Below are 22,833 nucleotides of genomic sequence, written 5' to 3' on the forward strand. Positions count from 1 at the left end.
AGGATAGGAAGCAATAGAGAACCCGAAACCTTGGTGGTAGATGTTATTTGAAATTACATACTAATTCTCAAGTCTTCTTTATGGAACTTTCTAATACGACTTCTGATAATTCAACAGAAAGCATACATTGCATTCATACCCTTGACAGCACGCCCAACTTTCGATTTGGATTACTACAGCCTGCAGGGCTCACTGAATTCAACAATTTCATACCTTAATCTCTGCTCCCATTTTGTTTCCTTTCCCTTTGCAAGTTTCTATTTTACTCTGTTTTTTTCTTTGAGCAGCAGCTGTTCACCATTCTGTCATTCACACCTTATCCAGACACATCTTTTATTTCTTTACTTGTTTCAGTGTCACTCCTGTTGGCCTGCACCACCAACTCTTTTGTCATTTAAACTGTCCTGTCTTCCACTCCATCAGAGACCTTCACTTTTTGTTCTCTTTACACCCACCCTTCATTTGCTTAAAACCTACATCATTTGTAACATTTTCCCAAATCTGATGAAAGGTCTTCAGCCCTTGAAACATGAACTCCATGGATGCTGTCTGATATACTGAGTATTTCCAGCATTGCCTGTTTTTATTCAAAGGAATGCAAACCATGTTAATGCAACCTGTCCTTATATTTGAACCCTATTAAGTCCTGGATGAATCCGTACTCCAAGTTAATATACATTTTCTGCAGAGCAGTGACCAGAGCGAACATAGTATTCCAGTAGTGGTCTGAGCAAAGCTTTGTATGAATTAAGCTCCTTCCTTCTCCTTTGATCCATCCCTCCAATGCACAGCACGTAGTCCACTTGTATACCCTCATACATCCAAGGCCCAATCATGTTAATTTGATTAGCTTCCATAAAACAGTTTTGTTCTCTTCTGCTCTCAAAATGGCATGTGTATTTATGGAACATTCATAGAGGTGAATCTATCTTTTTCATAATAGCAGTCTGTTACGGACAGAGATGAGGGAGAAACAAACCCCTGCTCCTTTCCTTCACTGTCCGTAATCCCTGTGTTTTTAGATAAGGTATGCGTGTTTCACAACCCTCAATTAAGTGTTCAATTTTGAATATCAGCTGCAGTTTTTCATGGGTTAAATTAAAGAGATCATTTATTCATCCCAAAAATCTAAATGCTACATCACTCATTCACACATACTCACTCGAGAAAGATACTGTTCAAAGATAGTGCACTTTTAACAATTACAAACAAGTTCATAAGTCACATGTTTGGCTCATCTAACAAAGCAGCAATCATTACAGAGTCGTCAAAGGCATTTTCACTCCAAAAGGTGGCTTCACAGCTGGAGTAATATATCAGCATTGTTGGTGATTCCCTCAAAGAGATGGATATTTCAGCAGGTCACCAATTTGGCTACTTTTGGTTTTCTTACCATGAGGTCAGGATCCTGTACTGGTAAGACTTGAAAAAGACACTGCAGTCTCCAGGTTTTAAAGGCATACATATTACTGCCTTGTTCCACTGACTCTCAATGTCTATAGATTTTGAGTTTCGGATGAGTCCACAAACAATAGGTCTAAATCCCATAGATGGGTTTTGTCTTGGTATAGCCATGAAAGGAGGTGGTCCCCACCCATGGTTATTCAATCAGGCATTATCCAGAGACTTGGGACAGAAGTTGCAAAAGTCACCTACCTGACCATCAGTAGCCATTTTAGCCACCTGTTAATATTCATTAAAAAAAAGGTTCCTGAAGATGCCAAACCAATTACAGCCTTTGTTTTAAACTTATGGATAGGACATGCCTCCACTGAACGCGACAAGTGATACCAGATTAGTTCCTTCACAAGTTCTCCGAATATCTATTTTAATGTAATCTACTAACCAGACAAGTTTATCAGCAGATTTTGGAGGCATGAGGGGGGAAATAAACGACAAATCAAGAGCAAACAACTCTAGCCACTGTTTCCAAATAGTAATGTAGTTATCAAGAATGTAATAGGTACTAAATCACATCATATTCAAATGTGATTACATCAAGATATTCTTTAGCACAATATTTTGAAAGAGCAAGTAAACTGGACATCATATTTTATATAATAATAATAATAATAATAATAACAATAATAATCGCTAATTGTCACAAGTAGGCTTCAATGAAGTTACTGTGAAAAGCCCCCAGTCCGCCACATACCGGCGCCTGTTCGGGAAGGCCGGTACGGGAATTGAACCCGCGATGCTGGCATTGTTCTGCATTACAAGCCAGCTGTTTAGCCCACTGTGTTAATATAATAAAAAATGGCCATGTTCTTTTCTTAATATTCAATTTGTTGGAACTTGCCTTGTTTTAAAGAATTGACTGCTACAAGTACTATATATACATATAGATGATATATATACATAAATAAATAGACAATTGAGATGCAACATCGTATTATGCAACTATGAACTACGGAAAAAAATGCACTTACCGTGTTCTTGGAGGGCTCCCAGCCACTATCTACTTTTCCCACGTCCTGCATATCTTGTAGTTGACGAAGCTGACATAAGGTGTGGTGTCGCAGGGCTTCATGGAGAGGTGTATCTCCATCTTTATCCTGGATGTCCAATTTTGCACCAGCACGAACCAGTAGCTTAAAAAAGATTAGAGTTCAAGTGATTATAGCCTTTCTTCATGAAGGACAACTTGTTTTCAAATACTATCTTATGAAAACTTTAAAATGGATGAATATTAGTTCTGATAATCAAAACTCATTGATTTTTTAAACCCAGCTTTTAGTCATATTATAATTGAATTAAAAATTGCTGCAAGGTATAAAGCAGTCAGACAAGTAAAAATTCCCGAGAAATTGTATTGCAGCTGACCTGTGTGGCAGATTATAGTGCAATGACACCGTTAGAGCCGGGAAAGCAGCAGCAGCAGCAAGGCACACTGGGCCTCTTAAGTTGTCTTTTGATTTTCAAAATACCGATCATTTCCCTCAACAGTCACTTTCCATTTACTCTCCATCTCTCACTTTTTGGATGGATAATTTTACATTTATTTAGATCACCTTACCCGAACAATTTGAGTGTGTTGGCGTTCAACAGCGAGATGCAATGCAGTTTGTTGGTTTACGTTCTGGATATCCAGGTTAGCACTGCCCTAAGGTACAAATGCATCAAATATTTAAACGTTTGTGGCGTTTCTGCCAATTCCCTGATATCCAATTGTCCCATTCATATTTACATATTTTGAGTTGTTATTGATGTAGCAAAAGTAAATAATTATTTGGTGATAATCCCAATTTTCTAATTTATACTGAAGTAACCAAATGTTACTCTTATTTCTTGAATAAATGTTTACGGTTTTACAGATCATAGAATATTGTAAGCTTCTAGTGCAACATCCCTCTGATGCTTTTTATTGGTCACTACATGTGCAGCAGTAAATTTTCAATAAACTTTTTAAATCACTAGATCTATAAATAACCAAAACATTATGGTACCCTTAGAAATCACCAGCGAACAAAACAGAGCAGTGTGATTTGCAACAATTGCCAGGTTTGCAACGCTAAAGAGCACTGCTAGAACAACCAGCACTGTTTCTGAACAGGAAGGGGTACCAATCAATGTGTGGCTGGCATGTAACCATCCTCTATGAATTACATATGATGCCATGGTAGCTGCCAGAATTTGTTCATTCAGAGTCACTCCACATCCTCACACGTTTTGACCAAGAGCAGTATGTACAAGTAGGGTACAGGTGCTACCCATGACTGTCATGATTGATGACAGCCACAAGTCCTAATTGGAAAGCAATATAATAATGGCCATTGGAGCATCAGGGTAGAAATAGAGAAAGCCACTATCTTTGATGAACAGTGGGGGCAATCTTAACCCCGCCCCCCAAATGGACCACACTGCCCCCTTATTTCCTGCCCACCTGTACAGTAATACTGGGGCCACTGATTCAGATACCTGGATAAAATTCAATTCCCCCAATACCAACTACATCAAGTCTTATCAAAGTCACCTGCTGCATTCTGCAAAATCTGTTATTGCGAAAGGAAAAAAACACCAAACAAGCAGCAGGAAATAGGTCATTATTGGTAGAACACCCCTGAGAACAGGAGCACTCAAGAGAAATGAAAGCGAAAATGCTGGAAAATCTCAGCCGGTCTGGCAGCATCAAAGAGTCCGATGACTCTTTATCAAAGTTGACTCAGCTTTGACAAAGTAATCGGACTCGAAACGTTAACTCTTTTCTCTCCCTACAGGTGCTGCCAGACCTGCTGAGATTTTCCAGCATTTTCTCTTTCATTTCAGGTTCCAGCATCTGCAGTAATTTGTTTTTATTAAGGCTCAAGAGAAGCTGCTGCAAGGTCAACACAGCAAGCAACATCACAGACCAATATTTCTACAAAAAGATCTAAACTAACACTTTCACATGACTCGTGCAGTAACAACCGTCAACAACAACTCATCTTCAGCCCCACATTTCAAGAAGCTCCCCCAGACTCTAACTACCATTTGCACGAACACCATCTGCCACTGAACAGATGAACCTGCAGCAGCCTTGATAATTTGTAATATTTTCCACAGGTTAACATTTCACCCGACCCTGATGCCATAAGGCTCTCAACTGTTTTCTAAGCTACTGCTTCAATAACTTTCGGAACCTGAAGTTAGTTTTAGTAACAAATCACCAAATTAGTGAATCTACAAGTAATACATTTGTCCTCATTAAGTTGTTGTGGCCTTTTCCACAAATTCTAAGGCAAGTTCATACCTGATGCACGAGTAATTCTGCCACTTCAACGTGATTGTTAAGTGCTGCTAAATGCAGAGCAGTATATCCATCATCCTTTTTCTCATCCACAATCCACGGCCTTGGGAGTTTGGAAAGTAGCACACGCATGGCACTGAAGTGAAAAAGAAAATCAAATGAAGTGTTAATTCCAGTCGTCCTTTTTCTCCTTGCATTCCACTGCCACAAAATCTCTATGTATTTTCAACCACTCGACATTTTCCAATTTGTGAAAAAGCCAAAACTCAGCAAGCCTGAGTGAGGACATCAATGAAGAATTATATTCAACTTCAGTCACTTGATAATTCAATGAGTTTATCCACTGAGCAGTATACAGATGAGGAAAATTCTAGATTTCCAGTCCGCACTGAATTAGCTGATCAAAGCAGTTAGTGAGCTACAATCAACATCAGAACTCGTGGATCTTTAAGACAAGGTTGTTACAGGTTAGAATACTTTACTATGGAGAACAACTGATGCAGAGATCACTGTATATTTTGAGAGAAAAGTGGATAGATATTTGAAGTAGACAAATGCACTGGCCTACAGGAGGAAAACAGAAAAGTGGGAGGCAGCTGCAACAAAGCTGTAAGAAAGAATTGACACAGGTAGTCAAATGCCTCCTTTAGGGCTGTCAACTTCTATGGTTCTATAAACTTTCCTAGGATGTGCATGTCAGTGTTATAAGAACAAATTTGGACTCGTCTGTGACACCTTTCTGTTGTGTTCTCTATTTTGCTTTACCTGGATGGCTCGGATGCATACTGTTGCATGAAGAACAAAGCTTTGTTAACAAACAAAACTATAAATTTATTACACTAGAAACTAAGATTCATTCACATTCCTCAGGTAGAAGGTTTTTCTATTAAACTATGCTACCTCTAACTAGCAGACTTTCTCAAGTACAACTGCTCTCCCACTCTCATGCCTCACTATCTTATCCAGCTCTCTCTTAACTCGTGACTTCCAGAATCCCCAGTCACATGATATATCTGTTCGGTGGTTCCTTCTAGTGGTAAGAAGCATTATCATTAACTTGTCAACTCTTTACATCCCAGTTAATATACATATCATTACACTTTCTATTACTGCACAGTCTGCTATCACACACAGTCCAAGTGGAAAAATAGACGTTGACAGAGAAAAAGCGACAAAAGTAAAAACGAGAGAGAAAATTCACTTTCCAGATACTCCAGAACCTAACAGCATATATATTTGGTTACTCATTTGCATTTCTTATTTAATCAGAATTACTTAAACACATCCTTCCTGAAAAAGACAAAATTCTCGAATGTTCCATCTACAGCATCTGACCAACTCTGAGTTGGTCGGTCATCTGTCACAGAAATGGACTTAACAAAAATTAGTTAAGTTTATAATTTTCACAGAATCATTACTATTTTACAAAATATGCAAACAGATAAAAATAACATAAACTTAATCAAAAGATGGGCGGCATGGTGGCTAGCACTGCTGCCTCACAACTCCAGGGTCCCGGGTTCAATTCCAGCCTTGGGTGATTGTGTGCGTGGAGTTTGCACTTTTCCCCTCCGTGACTGTGTGGGTTTCCTCTGGGTGCTCTGATTTCCTCCCACAGTCCAAAGATGTGCAGGTTAGGTGGATTGGCCATGATAAATCGCCCCCTAGTGTCAAAAAGATTAGGTGGGGTTACGGTGATAGGGTGGAGGTGTGGGCTTAAGAAGGGTGCTCTTTCCAAAGGCCAGTGCAGACGATGGGCCGAATGGCCTCCTTCTGCACTGTAGGGATTCTATGATTCGATGAAATTATAATGACTTTAATGTTGCATTTAAAACACAGAGCTGATGCAAGATGATTGTGGGTTATCATATTAAACTTCAACAAAGATCAAATTGTGCCATAAGTATCATTTTGTTAAAGACTGCCTCAGACTGCAAAAACTAGCTCATGTGCCTCTCCTCTCCCATCTGCCAGTTCTTGTTACGTTTGTTTAATTTATTCAATAATTGTACAAAATACAACTATTTAAACTAATTAAAAATGCAGCATGAATACATTTCTGAAATGTCTTTACTAGCCAATTTTCAATAGTGTTTCGCTTAATTCATTAGTCATAAATAAATCTGAACTGTAGTTCGATGTATTCAGTTTAAATTAAATACTTTGCTGTTTTTTCAGGATTTTAGCATACACACCTCTGGATCAGTATTATAACTTGATTTAAAATTTACGCAATGCGCTCTGCAGACAAGTTCATTCATGCGGGCATATTTTTGCTCCATGCTTCAAGCATTGATTTCTCAATAGCTCATACTGCAATTTCAGTTAGCGGTCCTTTGGATTTCATTAGCTTAGAAAGCTAACTTTCAGCTCTTGTTTAAAAAATAAATGACTTCCACCTCCAAAATAAAATGAGTTACGAAATGACAGATTAAAATGTATTCAAAGTAAGGAATGGAAAATATAGTTTGCATTACAAAGAAGCAAATCCAAAGCTTGAAAAGCAAACTAAAAAGGAGTCAGAACAACCTAAAAGGACAATATAAGCAGAGTAAATGATTTTCAATAGATTTATTAGGGTGATGGAATTTTATAAACTTATAAATGGGCAACTGGGTTTTTTGTTATATTAGCATTTCATCATTATACGATAGGAACAAGAAATTTGCAAATCTGTCTGACCTGCTGTTACTTATAAGTTAAGTATAGTTCAAAAATATTATTTAGCTCTTCACATATTTTCAAATGTTACCGAATTTAGGAATGCACACATACTTTATGTTAGTACAATAATATATTTTAAACTTTATTTTACGGATGCGGAATAATTCTCATTTGTTTTTGTTCCTGCTAGAATTATGGCAATAACAACAGATCGGTCACCCTGAAGGCCGAGTCCACTCCCAACTGAGTGCTTGAGCAGCGCCCAGATTCCCTGAGAGTGAAGTGTGACTTCCGGTGACGGGGATGTGTTGACCAGACGCACGAATGGTGGCTCTCCTCCTGGAAACTTGAATTTTGGCGCTTTAAACCCAAAGTATCCCGCTAAAGCAGGGAGAAAAACCCCTCACCCTCCTTCAACACCAGCAGGACAAGACGTGCCAAGCAGCAGCAGCTCCAGGGACCCAAAAGATAGCAACAGTAGCAAAAGCCTGGAGAGAAGGACCAATGCAATGGTAAGCATGAGGGGTGACAAGGTCCTGGCCAAACCTGAACGGGAAGGACCACTGGACCACAGGCAAGGTTTCTTCCCCCTCCTCCCGCCCACAATGAATGAATGGAGGGAGTTCCTAAAGCAGGAACTTCAGGAACTCAAGGAAGCCACCAAGACAGAGATATTGCAAAGGTTGAAGTGGTGGAGGTACTGGTCACCTGCAGGCATCACTGGAAAAGGGAGAAAGGCGGCTGGAGACTCAGGAAGCGATGATCAGGAAGCTGGAGAAGGCCTCAACCGACCACAGCAACCGGATCGCCGTACTAAGGACAGAAATGGCAAGGTTGGTGGTGACGCAAGAGACACTAAAGGGGAAGGTCCAGGATCAATAAAATTAGTTGTACCGCCAGCACATCCGCATAGTGGGCCTACTGGAGGGAACCGAGGGCAGGAACCCTACGGAATACCTAGCCAGGCAGGCACCCTACAGATGTTAGGCAAACTGATAGGAAGAGAAAGCTTCCCCAAACCTTCAGAAGTAGACAGAGCCCCACAGGTCACTCCGGCCAAAGCACAAGGCCGGGGAACAGCCACAGTCCATTATCGCGAAGCTGCACCGGTACAAACACCAGGAAAAGATCTTAAATTGGGCGAGGCACACCAGGTCCTGCAACTGGGAGGGTCACTCGATCCAGGTGTTTCAGGACATCAGGGCGGATCCGACCGAGCACTGGGCAGAATTTAACAAAGCCTAGGAGGCCCTTTATAAAAACAATGTGCAGTTTGGAATGCTGTACCTGACCAAGTTGTGGATAACCGCACCGGCGGAGGCAGATGACTTTGTCCACAAACATGGGCTGGGAAGAAACAACCTAATCAGCACTGAACCAGATACCCCTTGCCGGTTGTGAGAGAAGATAGGAGAAGGGGCATGGAAGCACCATTCGAACTGGGAGAGGTCATTGACAGTATCAACTCCATGCAGGCAGGGACGGCGCCAGGGCCAGATGGATTCCCAGAGAACCGTTACAACAAATTTGTGGCAGCACTGGCTCCACACTTGCAGAAGATATTCGCAGACTCGTTGGTAAAGGGCTCCCTGCCACCAACACTAGCACAAGCCTCAATATCACTGATAACCAAAAAGGACAAAGACGCGACTGAGTGCGGGCCCTACAGACCCATCTCCCTGCTCAACATAGACGCAAAGGTCCTGGCAAAAACCCCTGGCTAAGCGGCTGGACAGCTGCATACCAGAGGTGGCTGCAGAGGACCAGACAGGCTTTGTCAAGGGCAGGCAACTAGTATTGAACATCAGGCGCTTGCTGAACGTGATAATGACCCCATTCAGGGAGAGAACACCAGAAGTGAACATTTCCCTGGATGCTGAAACGGCCTTCGACAGAGTTGAGTGAAAGCAGCTCTTGGAGGTACTGGAGCAGTTTGGGCATGGGCCAGGGTTCATCTCTTGGGTGAAACTACTGTGCAGTGCTCCCATGACGAGCACACGAACAAACACCACCAGTTCTAAATACTTCCAGCTGCACAGAGGCACGAGGCAGGGATGCCCACTGTCCCTGCTGCTGTTCACTCTGGCAATTGAGCCACTAACATTCGTCCTCAGAATGGTGAAAGGCTGGAGAGGTATTCAGAGGGGGGAACAGAGAAAATAGAGATTCACTCTATGCGGATGACCTGCTCCTCCACATCTTGAACACCCAGACAGCATGGAAGGAATCATGAAGCTCCTGAAGGAGTTCGGAACCTTCTCGGGTTAAACCTCAACCTGAGGAAGCTTGCTGGTGAACCCACAAGGGAGAGGGACAGAGCTGGAGGGACTACCGTTCAAACAAGCCCAAAGCAAATTCCACTACCTTGGGATCCAAATAGTCCACGACTGGACACGGATCCACAATTGGAACCTGATGTGTCTGCAGATGTGGGGCCCACTCCCACTAGCGGGGAGAGTGCAGATAATCAAAATGAAGTACTGCCCAAGTTCCGCTTCAGATTCCTCATGATCTACAATGGCCTTCTTCAGCACAGTAGAGAAACTAATCATAGCGTTTGTGTGCGCGTATTTGTTGGGGGGCGGGCGGAGGAGGAGACTACCTGAGGATCAAAAAAAAAAGGATCCTACAAAGGAGAAGAGATATGAGAGGCCTGGCCCTCCCAAACCCTACAATTCTACCACTGAGCGGCCACAGCAGAAAGAGTAAGGGGATAGGTGAAGGAACTGGGAGCAGAATGGATGAGGAGCGAGGAGAGTTCCTGCATTGGGACATCTCTCCGAGCCCTAATCACGATCGCACTCCCATTGTTCTGACCAAGTACTCAAGAGGCCCAGTGGTCGTAGCGACGCTCCGAACGTGGTACCAGATAAGACAGCACTTCGGTCAAACTGAAAAGTTCACTACGGCTCACATCTGTAACAACCACAGGTTCACGCCTGCAACAATGGACGTCACCTTCAAAAGGTGGTGACAGGATGAGGGGACACTGACGGTTGGAGACATGTGCACAGGCGACAGAATAGAAAACCCCGAGGAACTCACGGAGAGGTTCCAGCTTCCAAAAGGAAACAAAATGAGACATATAAAAAAGGATTGTCCAAAAGGATTGTTCATGAAATTCAGAAGGCAGGCCGTTTGGGTGCTCAAAAGACTCATGCAACGAGGCACTTCTCTTGACCAGGGTTGTATGGGATGTGGTTGAATTTTGCAGGATATGCCATTGATGACTCGTCTGAGAAGCCACAGCCATCAAACAAACCAGTCCCATTGACACCTGCTTCGATGATTGGTGGACTGTGTTGGACCCTTGCTCAAAATCAAATCAAGGTATAAATATCTCTCAACTTTCATGGATTTGTCTTCTCCATTCCTAGAAGCAATACCCTTTAGAAAGGTTGTAATTACAACCAAATCTTTATTAAGCATGGGTTACCAAGAAAAGTTCAATCTGGCCAGGGGTCAGATTTTATGTCTCATGTTGTCTAGGAAATGCTATGTAACCTAGGAGTCAAGTAGCTTAAATTGTCTGCTTATTATCCACAGTCCCAGTGTGGTCTGGAAAGATTTAACCAAACACTAAAGACCATGATCTGAGCCTATTGCCTTGGGTATCCCCAGGATTGGGGATAAAGATATATCATTTTTATTATTTGCACCAAATGAGTCAACTAGTTACTGTCTCTTTGAGCTAGGCTATGGATATGAAGTAGGGGACTCCTTAAACTAATTAAGGGAAGATTTCTGATGCAAGGAGAGGAAATTACCATCTTAGATTAGGTGTTCAAATTCCGAGAAGGCTTTAAAAAAATGCGTGCAGTTCCAGCAAGTGATGAAGAACCGAGCAAATAGAACAGCAGAGACCCATATATTAAACTTGGGAGGAAGGTACAAGTTTTGCTCTCTTTGCCTGGCCAACCACTGCAGGTTAGGTTTAGTGGACTCTATTATATTCTAAAAACAATGCAGTCAGTTCCCCAGATAACAGGAAACATCAATGTGAATAAGTGTGTACCAAGTGGCAAAGGATGGAGATGACGGAAGAGATAAACCTGATGATCTGGAGGATGAGTCAGAGACCATGTGTTCTCAAATCATGGCCCCTCTGATAAAATTAGCAAATGCAGAAGTGTTGAAAAACTTAGATACACTGAGAAACATAAGGAGGACGAAGCGGTGTTGTTAAAAGAATGAGTCAGTGTAAATCAAGTCAGATTGGTCCGGCTGTTCAGGCGGTTAATGTAGGGGGTGCTATGCTCATTAACCAGAGCCTTTATAGACTCAATCCTGGTAAACTGACTCAAATCAGAAAAGAAATTTAATTTATGTTAGACAATGATATCATTCAACCAAATCAAAGTTCTCCGATCATGTTGGCACGAAACCCAATGTTTCTGATTATCGAAAAATTAATGCAGTAACTAAGATTAATTCCTATCAATCCCACAACTTGAGGATTATATTCATAGAGTTTGGAACCCAGCCTTTGCTATAAGATGGATTTACTCATAAGGTTATTGGCAGGTTCCTTTGACAAATCAGGCCAAGGAGATATCTGGTTTTGCACCCCAGGTGACCTGTTCCAATGTTAAGTCAAGTCTTTGGTCTGAAGAATTCACCATCTATATTTCAGACGTTCACTAACAAATGATTGCCGGATTAAGCAAACGTGTTGTGTACACCGTTGACCTATTGGTGTACAGTGACACTTGGGAAGATCATATTAAACATTTAAGAGCTTTGTTTGGTAGGCTAAAAAAGGCTGATCTCGTCATATACTTCGTAAAGAGTGATTTTGCCAAAGCCACTTATCTGGGACATGTTGTAGATCAGGGCAGCATGGTAGCACAAGTGGTTAGCACTGTGGCTTCACAGCGCCAGGGTCCCAGGTTCGATTCCCCGCTGGGTCATTGTCTATGAGGAGTCTGCACGTTCTCCCCGTGTGTGCGTGGGTTTCCTCCGGGTGCTCTGGTTTCCTCCCACAGTCCAAAGACGTGCAGGTTAGGTGAATTGGCCATGATAAATTGCCCTCCGTATCCCCCCCAAAAAAGGTTAGGAGGGGTTATTGGGTTATGGGGATAGGGTGGAAATGAGGGCTTAAGTGGGTGGGTGCAGACTCGATGGGCCGAATGGCCTCCTTCTGCACTGTATATTCTATGTTCTATGTATGTTCGATCAGGGGTGAATGTTGTTAAGGGAAGCTAAAGTCCTGGCAATAATATACTTTCCTATACCCAAGATGAAAAAGCAAATACTACAATTTCTCAGAACGTTTAAGTTCTTTTGGACGTTTGTCCCTAACCTCACTACAGTCGTTACTCCATTGACACATTTATTGAGGAAAAATGTGAAAATCAACTGGACAGGGGTCTGTCAGATAGCCTTCGAGGGGTTATCGGCCGTATTAGTAAATGAGCCCAGATTGGCTGCACCGAATTTCAATAGGTAATTCAAAGTGGCAACTGACGCCAGTAACCTGGGGGTAGGAGCGATATTGCTCAAAGGTCACGTTCTCCAGAATATTTAAGTACCAAAGAAGTACTCAACAACTGGGAAGAGGAGAGCAGCCCAGTGGCATAGTGGTTAGCATTGGCGCCAAGGACCCGGGTTGGATCACAGCCCTAAGTAACTGTCCGTGTGGAGTTTACACATTCTCCCCGTGTCTGGGTGGGTCTCACCCCACAACCGAAAGCTGTGCAGTGTAGGTGGATTGGCCACACTAAATTGCCCCTTAATTGGAAATTTTAAAAAATCAAATGAGAATAAGGTTTGGAGTTTTGCATTGGCTTTCCAAAGGTTTGAGGTACATGCTATTAACAATGAATGGGAAATAGTAATTTATACTGACCATACCTTTGAGGTTTTTAGAGGAAATTCTTATAAAAAACGTCAGACTTTTCCACTGGAATGTAATGCGACAACCATTTATCCTAAAGATTATACATGATACAGGAAAAAGCAATGTGATTGCTAATTCTCTGTCTGGAGTTTGCATTCACTGATTCTAAAGAACATGAAAGGACGATGAAACTATGTTATAGGAGTATGATAAAAGGATTTTGTCTCGAGATACAGTGTATACCTAATGGACTTTGAAAATCCCAAGGATTGCCTGCAAGCAACAGGCTTGACCAAGTTTCCCCAGACTGAATCAACTGTGTCACCTTTTAACCAAGAACATGAAAACATAATGGACTTTAATGCTAACCACTGTGCTAAATTGCTCTTAGTGTCCAAAATTGCCCTTAGTGTTGGGAGGGGTTACGGGTTATGGGGATAGGGTGGGGCTGTGGGCTTGGGTAGGGTGCTCTTTCCAAGAGCCGGTGCAGACTCGATGGGCTGAATGGCCTCCTTCTGCACTGTAAATTCTATGATTAATAGTCATGAGGAAAGAGCAACAAAGCCACTTCTCTGTCATTTGAAAGGAAAAATACTTCATATTTTAGCTGTTACACGTATTTCATTGATACAGTTTGATACCTCGTGATGCTCCCTCGATGGACTGTTTATTGGACAATGGAATAACATGGAGAATGTTACTTCTATCAGATGTACAGTAAGAAGTCTCACAACACCAGGTTAAAGTCCAACAGGTTTATTTGAAATCACAAGCTTTCGGAGCTCTGCTCCTTCATCAGGTGAAGTGGAGGCAGATTCACAATCACAGCAGAGAGAGGAGAGACACAATTGCAAGATAATTACAGATTGGAATGTGAAGAATGATTGGAATGGGAGTCTTTACAGGTAAACAAATCTTGACAGGAACAGACAAGTGTCAGAGTGAGTGATAATCACAGGTAATCGAGGTGTGAATTATCTCAAGCCAGGACAGATAGTCGCATTCTGCACAGTCGGATAGAATGGTGGCGGTTACATGTAATGAGACATGAACCAGAGCTCCCGGTTGAGGCTGTCCTCATGCGTGCGAAACTTGGCCACAAGTTTCTCCTCGGCAATTTTGCGTTGTCATGTGTCTTGAAAACCGCCTTGGAGAATGTTTACCTGAAGATCGGAGGCTGAATGCCCTTGACTGCTGAAGTATTCCCCGCCTGGAAGAGAAAACTCCTGCCTGGCGATTGTTGCGCGGTGTCCGTTCATCCGTTGCCGTGGTGTCTGCATGGTCTTGTCTATGTACCACGCTTCATGACACCCTTTCCTGCAGCCTATGAGGTAGACAACGTTGAACGAGTTGCATCAGTATGTACCGTGTACCTGGTGGGTGGCGTACTCACGTGTGATGGTAGTTTCCATGTTGATGATTCGGCATGTCTAGCAGAGGTTGGTGTGGCAGGGTTGTACGGTGGTGTGGTCTCTGTTCTCCTGAAGGTAGGTAGTGTGCTGCGAACAATGGTTTGTTTGAGGTTAGGCGGTTGTTTAAAGGCAAGTAGTGGAGATGCTGGCCTTGGCGAGATGTTCGTCGTCATCGATGACATGTTGAAGGCTCCGAAGAAGATGTCGTAGTCTCTCTGTACTGGGGAACTACTGGACGACGGAGGGTACTCTTTGTCGGTTGGGTCCTGGTTTAGGGGCTGGTTTAGCACAGGGCTAAATAGCTGGCCTTTAAAGCAGACCAAGGCAGCCCAGCAGCACGGTTCAATTCTCGTACCAGCCTCCCCGAACAGACGCCGGAATGTGGCGACTAGGGGCTTTTCACAGTAACTTCATTTGAAGCCTACTTGTGACAATAAGCGATTTTCATTTCATTTCCTGGGTTCGTCTTAGGAGGTCGGTGCGGTTTTTCACTGTGGCGCATCTGAACTGTCGATCGATGAGTCGAGGGCCATATCCGTTCTTACGAGGACGTCTTTCAGCATCTGTAGGTGTCTGTCACGTTCCTCCTTGTCCGAGCAGATCCTGTGTATATGGGGGGCTTGTCCGTAGGGGATGGCTTCTTTAATGTGTTTAGGGTGGAAGCTGGAGAAGTGTAGCAGCGTGAGGTTATCCATGGGCTTGCAGTAGAGTGAAGTGCTACGGTGTCCGTCCTTGATGGAGATGCTTGTCCAAGAATGCAACCGATTCTGGAGAGTAGTCCATGATGAGTCTGATGATGGGACTTACTGAATTACTGAAACTACTACAAGATGACATCAACAAGTTCCTTGTTGATGTCATCTTGTAGTAGTTTCAGTAATTCTTCACCGTGAATCCAAAGGAAGAAAATGTCGTTGATGTATATCGTGTATAGCATCAGTTGAAGGTCCCGGGTGGCGAAGAGGTCTTGTTCGAACTTGTGCATGAAGATGTTGGCATATTGAGGTGCGAACTTGGTCCCCATGGCTGTTCCGTGTGTCTGGACGAATAATTGTTTGTTCAAGGTGAAGACGTTGTGGTCCAGATAAAGCGAATGATTTGTAGGACTGATCTGGAGATTGGCAGTTGTCATGTTAAATACTGAAGCTGTTGCAGCAACGCTGTCATTATGGGGGATGATGGCGTGGAGTGCCGAGATGTCCATTGTGACGAGGAGTGCTCCTGGTTCAACTGATCCATGTAGTAAGGTACGTTAGCTGCTCAATATTATACAGAATGTTATACGTTGTTATATTTTGGCTAATATCTATGAAAACTCATTATAATTGTGATGAGTTTTCATTTTCTTGTCGGAGGCAACACAGTGAGGTTTAAGATCATTATGACTACCTTAAATTTAGTGAAAATGAAGAGGTTAATGTGCATTCTGCGTGACAGTGAGCGTGGGTAGTTGACTGTTAGAGATCAAAGAAAGTTTCAAATTGTTTTACTGAGACAAAGATGAAAGTGCAATGACCATAATCTCGGAGAGTACCATGTCTAGACCCCAAGTCTCCCTAAGTCCCAGGAAGGTGTTAAAGGTAGGGCTGTAAACATGTGCTGTAAACTATCCATTTATTTCTAAGATGAAAGGGAATTGGGATCAAGAGTAATTAATTAGTGTTCCTGCTTAGCTAATGTGCTTCTTGGTGTCATAGGGAGAAAGATAGAGGAAACTATTTTGAAATCAGGTTCCCAATAACACCATGAATATCACAGGCAGCCATTTTGGCTTATGTGGCCTGCAGTTATCTCAGAGGTAGAGGACAAGGGACAGAAGGAGCCAGGTCTGCACCCTAAGCAGAGAAAATGCTGACACTCATTCATCACGCAGAAAACAGGTGGGCGCTCACACTCAGATTGAACGACCGTGTTCATGACAATTTAAAGGCGGCTGGGAGATTCATCTAGCTTGGAGCTAGAGAAAGGGATCTACAGCATAACACTCACAGTGAAAGCAGTTCTTGGATTAGATGTTATCTGGTAAGGAAAGTAAAAGGGAAGCAAGGTATTGGAAACAGAGAATAGTTTGCGCCTGGTTCTTGGAGAATGACGTGTCCATTTTAGGGACACTATATATAACTGTAGAGGGAGATTTCCCGATGTGCCAGAAGTTAAATGAGGAATCTCTTTACTGTAGATTAAAGTGTATGTTGTCTACGACAGGAATTAGTCAATTTTCTTTTTAGTCATTTGTTACAAGCAAAGTTTAAAATGTGAAATCTAGACGTGTCATTTTATTCAGCTGTTAATTGGCAGTTCGAATTTCTCTTTAAATTTTATAGGTCTCGACAGAGATTGTAACAGATTCATGTTTGTGTAGATTTACATTGGCAATACAATTTTTCCATACAAATTGAAAACCATTTAAAAACAGTTATAAAATTAGCAAGAGTAGAATCCTTAGGATAAATGAGGCATTTAGAGAGTATTACCAGGGACCTTATGAGGCGGATCCGGGGGGAGAGGAGGGGGGCATGGGAAGGTTTCTGGACGAGCTGGAATTTCCCCAGGTGGAGAGAGCAAAGAGACAGGCGTAGGAGGAATCCTGGGACTGAGGGAGGTGCTGGACAATATCAGGGGTATGAAGTTGGGGAAGGCCCCTGGGCCAGATGGGTACCGGGCGGAATATTATAAGGAATTTGTGGCGGACCTGGCACCACATCTGTTGGGGGCGTTTAATGAAGCACTGGAGAAGCGGGAGTTGCCAGAGACGATGACACAGGCAATAGTCACACTGATCCCCAAAAAAGGGAAGGATCCGGTGGCATGTGGGTCGTATAGACCCATATCACTATTGAACACGGATGTGAAAGTATTGGCTACGCTGTTGGCGGGGAGAATGGAGGGCTGTGTCCCGGGGGTGGTTGCAGAAGATCAAACAGGTTTCGTGAAGGGCAGGCAGCTCACGAGTAATATAAGACAGCTGTTGAATGTGATGATGAATCCGTCGGGGGCTCTGGTACCGGAGGTGGTGGTGTCCATGGACGCGGAGAAGGCATTTGATCGAGTGGAGTGACGGTATTTGTTCGAAGTTTTGGGAAGGTTTGGGTTTGGGCCGAGATTCATGGCATGGGTGCGGTTGCTGTGTGTGGCGCCAAGAGCGAGGGTGAGGACGAATGGATGAGCTCACAAAACTTTGACTTACACAGGGGTACGAGGCAGGGGTGCCCTCTGTCGCCGCTGCTGTTTGCACTGGCCATAGAGCCATTGGCGATGGCTCTCAGGGGGTCAGCAGAGTGGCAGGGGATAATGAGGGGACAGAGGGAGCATCGGGTGTCGCTCGATGCCGATGACCTCTTGCTGTATATGTTTTGGATCCGTTGGAGAGTATGGGAAGGATTACAGGCCTGTTGGGGAGGTTTGGAGGGTTCTCGGGGTACAAGCTGAATGTAGGGTAAATGTAGGGAAAAGAGCTCATTCCCGGTGAGGGGAGGGAAAAATTGTGGATATATATAAGTGGCTAGGGGAGCAGGGAAGTGAGCGGGTGGTGAAGATGAAGGAGAAATAGAAAGCGGAGTTGGGAATGGAGATTAATTGTGGAGTACGGAGTGATGCACTGCGAAGGGTAAACGGGACCTCCTCTTGTGCAAGGATGAGCCTGATACAGTTTAAGATGGTGCACAGGGTGCATATTTGTCATGACATGCAGATAATGATATACAGACAGGCAGCTAATGAACACAGAGAATAGGTCATGACCAATGAGCAGGCAGGACACTCGGGGTGGTATCTCACTATTAAAGGCACGAGGCACTCACACTCCACCTCTTTCCACTGATGAACATCTACAGAGTGAGTCAGGGTGTATGTTCAGTATCACACCTCCAGCACGTGGCTAAGAGCTAGTCTGGTTCAGTCCTCAGAATAACCACACTTAGGTTAGCAGAGAGTCGAACTCATAGAGAACTGTGCTACTGGTTCAATAAATCAGATTGAACTAACTTCAAGGTCTGGAGTACCTTTTGGTTGAAGCTGCATCCAGTTGCAGCCTGTGTTATCCCAGAGTACATAACACATCATGCTACCAGGAGACTGCTTAATCTAGGTGGTTACCTCAGTCCATTCCGTGACGACCAGCGAATGCATCCCGGCACCATGGAGAAGATTCAGGCTCCTCACCAGCTCAGGACCTCCAGCAATCTCAGTGCCAACTGGCGGACATTCAAGCAAAAGTTTCTGCTGCACATCGAAGCTTCAGACCTAGTGGGTGCGTCTGATGCAAGGAAGATTGCGCTTCTCCTCTCAACAGCGGGTGATCAAGCCATCAAACTCTTCAACTCTTTTCACTTCGCTGAAGGCCAGGACAAGACAAAGTTTCAGACCATCCTGGACAAGTTTGACTGTCACTGTGAAGTGGACACCAATGGAATCTTCGAGCGCTACATATTTACACAGCGTCTACAAGGTAAAGATGAATCTTTCAACTCCTTCTTAACTAACCTCCGCCTGCTAGTGCTGTCCTACAACTTTGGTGATATTGCTGACTCCATGATCAGAGACCAAATCGTTTTTGGAGTTCACTCTGATCCTCTGAGAAAGCAGCTACTGAAAATCAAGCATATGACCCTGCCAGTCACGATTGAAACACGCACAGTGCATGAGCACGCCAAAAATCGCTATGCCCAGTACAAATCGGCTGAAAATGAGAAGCTTGCCTCCCACGAGGCCGAGTGTGTGCAGGCCTCTCCCGGATGCAGCGCCTCAGCATTGATGAAAGTGGCCATTTTGCACGCTTTTCCCGGGGCCCCAAGCATGCGCGATGTGAACTAGATAACGAAGCGGCCGACACCCACACTGCGCATGTGACAACGACGCGCGGAGCGTCAGGACGCCGACAGCATGATGTGCTCGAACTGCGGCCCACTTAAAAAAACACTGTCCTGCAAGAGGCAGGCAATGTTTAAACTGCGGGAAGCCTGGACACTATGCAGCCTTGTGCAGGTCTGCACCACCAGTCAGGGGCAAGCGTTCCCAATTCCGACGACGGCGCGTTCAGAGTGTGCAACAACGATTACTGGATTCAGATCCTGGCAGCACAACGGATCCAGAAGAAGAATACCTGGACTCTGCCAACTGTGTGGGCATCATTACCAAATGTGAATATACCACATCCAACTCATCACAAATTCAATCCATCCTCGCTGTGGATTCTGCGGACGAATGGTGTACGGTGATGCAGGTCAACCACTGCTCCATCCAGTTTACGCTGGACACAGGTGCTTCTGCCAACCTCCTCTCACAGGCAGGTTTCAAACGCATCAAGAAACCCCCCCTCAAGGTCCTTCCAGCAGCCTGCAGGCTCCTGGACTACAACGGAAATGCCATCATGGCACTGGGATCCTGCCATCTACTCGTCTCCAACCGGAGCACCCATGCACGGTTAAGTTTTGAAATTGTCAAGCCAGACAGGGCATCCCTACTTGCCGCGCATGCCTGCAAGCAGCTGAACCTCGTGCAGCGGGTTTACACAACGACATTCTCAAATGTGGATCTTCAGGCCGGCATTGACGACATCCTCGCTCAGTATCCGGATGTGTTCGACGGGATTGGCACACTGCCTTATCGATACAAGATTCTGCTACGACCTGATGCCAAGCCAGAAGTGCATGCACCACGCCGGGTCCCGGCTCCGCTAAGGAAGCGCCTGAAGGCACAGCTCAAGGATCTTCAGCAACAGGGCATCATTTCCAAGGTAACCGAACGACTGACTGGGTCAGCTCGATGGTATGTGTTAGAAAGCCTTCAGGAGACCTGCGCATCTGCATTGATCACAAAGATCTCAATAAGAATATAATGCGTGAACACTACCCCATCGCGAAGCAGGAGGAACTCAATAGTGAGATGGCACACGCATGTTTTTTCACCAAGTTCGATGCGTCACATGGATTTTGGAAAATCCAGCTGGATGAGTCCAACAGAAGGCTCTGCACCTTCAACACACCGTTTGGCAGATACTGCTATAATCGCATGCGTTTGGCATTGTCTCGGCATCGGAGATCTTCCATCACATCATGGAGCAGATGATGGAGGGCATTGAAAGGGTTTGTGTGTATGTGGACGATATCATCAAATGGTCCACGACCCCTGAAGAGCATGTTTCCCGTCTCCAGTAGGTATTCCGCCGTGTCCATGCCAATGGCCTGAAGCTGAACAGGTCCAAATGTTGCTTTGGCATGTCGACACTCCAGTTCCTAGGTGACCAGATCTCTCAGCAGGGCGTGCGCCCGGACACAGACAAGGTCAAGGCCATCAAAGCCATTAATGTCCCTGAAGACAAGAATGCGGTGTTGCGCTTCCTGGGCATGGTCAATTTTCTGGCCAAGTTCATCCCAAACCTGGCCTCACACACCACAGCCCTACGAAACCCGGTGAAAAAGTCCACTGCCTTTGAGTGGCAGGCAGCACATCAGGCAGCGTGGTTGGAGCTGAAAGCCAAGCTCACCACTGCGCCCGTCTTGGCATTTTTCGACCCAGCCAGGGAGACGAAGATCTCGACAGATGCGAGCCAGGATGGCATCGGTGCGGTGCTGCTTCAACGCGATGATACTTCATCCTGGGCACCGGTAGCCTACGCATCGAGGGCCATGACGCCCACTGAAACAAGGTATGCGAAAATAGAGAAGGAATGCCTGGGTCTTCTCACTGGCATTCTCAAGTTTCACGACTATGTCTACGGCCTGCTAACATTCACTGTCGAGACGGATCATAGGCCTCTGGCCCACATTATCCACAAGGACCTGAACGACATGACGCCTCGGTTGCAGCGCAGCCTCCTCAAACTAAGAAGGTACGACTTTGACTCAGTGCACACGCCTGGCAAGGAGCTCATCATCGCTGATGCATTGTCACGCTCCATCACATTGCCTAATGAACCGCTGGAAATCATCCGGCAGATTGAATCACAGGTGCAGCTGTGAGCTAGCACCCTCCCGGCGTCTGATGAGAAGGTGGTTCGTATCCGCGAGGAGACAGCCAAAGACGCCCTCTTGCAGCGTGTCATGCACCACCTCGCCAATGGCTGGCAGAAAGGGCAGTGCCCTCAATTTTACAATGTAAAGGACGATCTGACGGTGATTGATGGTATCCTCCTCAAGCTGGATTGGATTGTCATTCCACTCAGTCTCCAGAGATTGGTGCTCCGCCAAATCCATGAAGGACACCTGGGCGTTGAGAAGTGCAGACGCAGAGCCAGGCAGGCTGTCTACTGGCCCGGTATTAGCCAGGACATCTCGAACATGGTCCTCAACTGTGCGACCTGTCAATGCTTCCAGCCAGTGCAGAGCAAGGGGACGCTCCAGCAGCATGAAATCGAGACCTCCCCGTGGTCCAATGTTGGCATCGACCTCTTTCGTTTGAATGGTCGTGACTACGTGTTGATTATTGACTATTTCTCCAATTACCCTGAAGTCGTGAAGCTCTCAGACCTCACATCTCGGACTGTCATCAAGGCCTGTAAGGATACGTTCTCCAGGCATGGTATCCCACTCACTGTCATGAGTGACAATGGTCCGTGCTTCAACAGCCACAAGTGGTCTATGTTTGCCAAGTCATACCATTTCAAACATGTCGCTTCCAGCCCACACTATCCGCAGTCCAATGGGAAGGGTGAAAAAGGGGTGCACATTGTGAAACAGCTCATCTGCAAGGTCGCGGATTCTGCTTCTGACATCTACCTCGCACTGCTTGCGTACAGGGCGACTCCACTGTCCACTGGCATGTCGTCGGCTCAACTCCTGATGAACAGGGACCTGCGGACAACACTTCCAGCCATACACTTGCCCAACCTGGATCACCTCCCGGTGCTACAGAAGGTGCAGCAGCTCCGAAACCAGCAAAAGCAGGGCTATGATGCTCATGCCACCGATTTGCCGTTATCCCCGGCAGACACAGTCAGGATCAAGATACCGGGTGGTGGCTGGTCTGCTCAAGCCTTCGTCGTTCGAAAGGTTGCGCCCCGCTCGTATGTTGTACGTATGGCTGATGGTTCTGTTGTGCGGCGAAACAGATGGGCACTGCGCAAAGTTGCCTGCCCGCAACCGCTTTCTTCTCTGTTTCTGTCCGTTGTTTTGCCACCTCCTGATACCTCGAACTACGAGGCCATCAGTCAGGCTTCCATCCCGCCTGTTAAGGCGCCATCGTCCCCACCA

The 22,833-nt window shown here is 44.9% G+C and overlaps 1 protein-coding gene across 2 annotated transcripts in view; it reads right to left on the minus strand.

Moving 5' to 3' along the window:
• Positions 1-22,833, minus strand: part of mib1 (MIB E3 ubiquitin protein ligase 1) — a 220,688-nt gene that overhangs the window by 41,015 nt on the left and 156,840 nt on the right. For both annotated transcript variants that reach the window (XM_072467454.1, XM_072467453.1), the window contains exons 13-15: positions 4,733-4,865; positions 3,020-3,106; positions 2,433-2,594 (exon numbers count right to left, since the gene is read on the minus strand). In XM_072467454.1, the coding sequence (XP_072323555.1) occupies positions 2,433-2,594; positions 3,020-3,106; positions 4,733-4,865 (382 nt within the window). The remainder of the gene's footprint in view (positions 1-2,432; positions 2,595-3,019; positions 3,107-4,732; positions 4,866-22,833) is intronic.

Source organism: Scyliorhinus torazame, chromosome 11, assembly GCF_047496885.1.
Source record: "Scyliorhinus torazame isolate Kashiwa2021f chromosome 11, sScyTor2.1, whole genome shotgun sequence".
Taxonomy (NCBI): domain Eukaryota; kingdom Metazoa; phylum Chordata; class Chondrichthyes; order Carcharhiniformes; family Scyliorhinidae; genus Scyliorhinus; species Scyliorhinus torazame.